We start from the raw sequence: 844 nt of genomic DNA, 5'->3' as shown, positions 1-844 counted from the left end.
GTAGGGGATGAGGCCCATGAAGATCTTCTTCTTGGACGAGTACAGCAGCATGAGCACGCGCACCTCGCATGGGGAGATGTGCGGGAAGAGCATGCAGCCCGCCTGCGGGAGGGCGGGCATCAAGGGGCAGAAACCCTCCAAGGGACCAGGGCCACCGCGGCCTAAGAACCCGCACCTCGGTGTCGGCCCCACGGTGATCTGGGGTCAGGACAGGGGCCCCATGTTGGGAGGTGAGGGTCCTGAGAGGGCTCCATCTCCCACGCCCGCCCCCCACCCCAGGCCGGCCCTGTCCCGGGAGCCTGGGCCCAGCGGACAGAGGCCACCACACCGGGGGGAGACGCCAGACCAGAGCCGGGGAGCAGACCCAGCTCTGCGTCCTCCTAGCTTTGACCCAAGGCAAGTCACCTCTGCACCTCAGTTACCCGATCTGTACAATGGCATAACAACAGTGCCCACAGCAAGTGCCACGTAAACGCCTGTTGCATGAGAAGCTACTGCCTCCTCGGTGGGACTGCAGGAGAACCTGAGCCCCACAGGCGTCCCTGTCCCCACCGGGGTGGAGCAGGCGCGCTCTCAGCAAACAGTGCTGAACCAGGCAGGAGAGACCCCCCACACCTGTCAATCCCACGAAGAAAGGGAGGACCGCACAGCGCCCCCTGAAGACCACAGCCGGGAGGCAGGCTGTCCCAGAGGGGACGGAGGACTGGAGGGACCCCAGAGCAGAGCCCTCTGGGCAGCTTCCCTTGGGCAGCTGCTGGAAACGTGCCCACGCCAGCTGTGTCTGAACCCTGACTCGTAACAACCTCACCAGCTCGAGTTTACTGAGCACCCACTACTCTCAGAC

The 844-nt window shown here is 64.6% G+C and overlaps 1 protein-coding gene across 1 annotated transcript in view; it reads right to left on the bottom strand.

Annotated features, from left to right (window-relative positions):
* Window positions 1-844, bottom strand: part of PTOV1 (prostate tumor overexpressed 1) — an 8,914-nt gene that overhangs the window by 3,310 nt on the left and 4,760 nt on the right. The window contains exon 6 of the mRNA XM_010849633.1: window positions 1-102. Within this exon, the coding sequence (XP_010847935.1) occupies window positions 1-102 (102 nt within the window). The remainder of the gene's footprint in view (window positions 103-844) is intronic.

This window comes from Bison bison, unplaced genomic scaffold (assembly GCF_000754665.1).
Source record: "Bison bison bison isolate TAMUID 2011002044 unplaced genomic scaffold, Bison_UMD1.0 scf7180017864285, whole genome shotgun sequence".
Classification (NCBI taxonomy): domain Eukaryota; kingdom Metazoa; phylum Chordata; class Mammalia; order Artiodactyla; family Bovidae; genus Bison; species Bison bison.
This window is presented reverse-complemented; position numbering and strand designations above follow the sequence as displayed.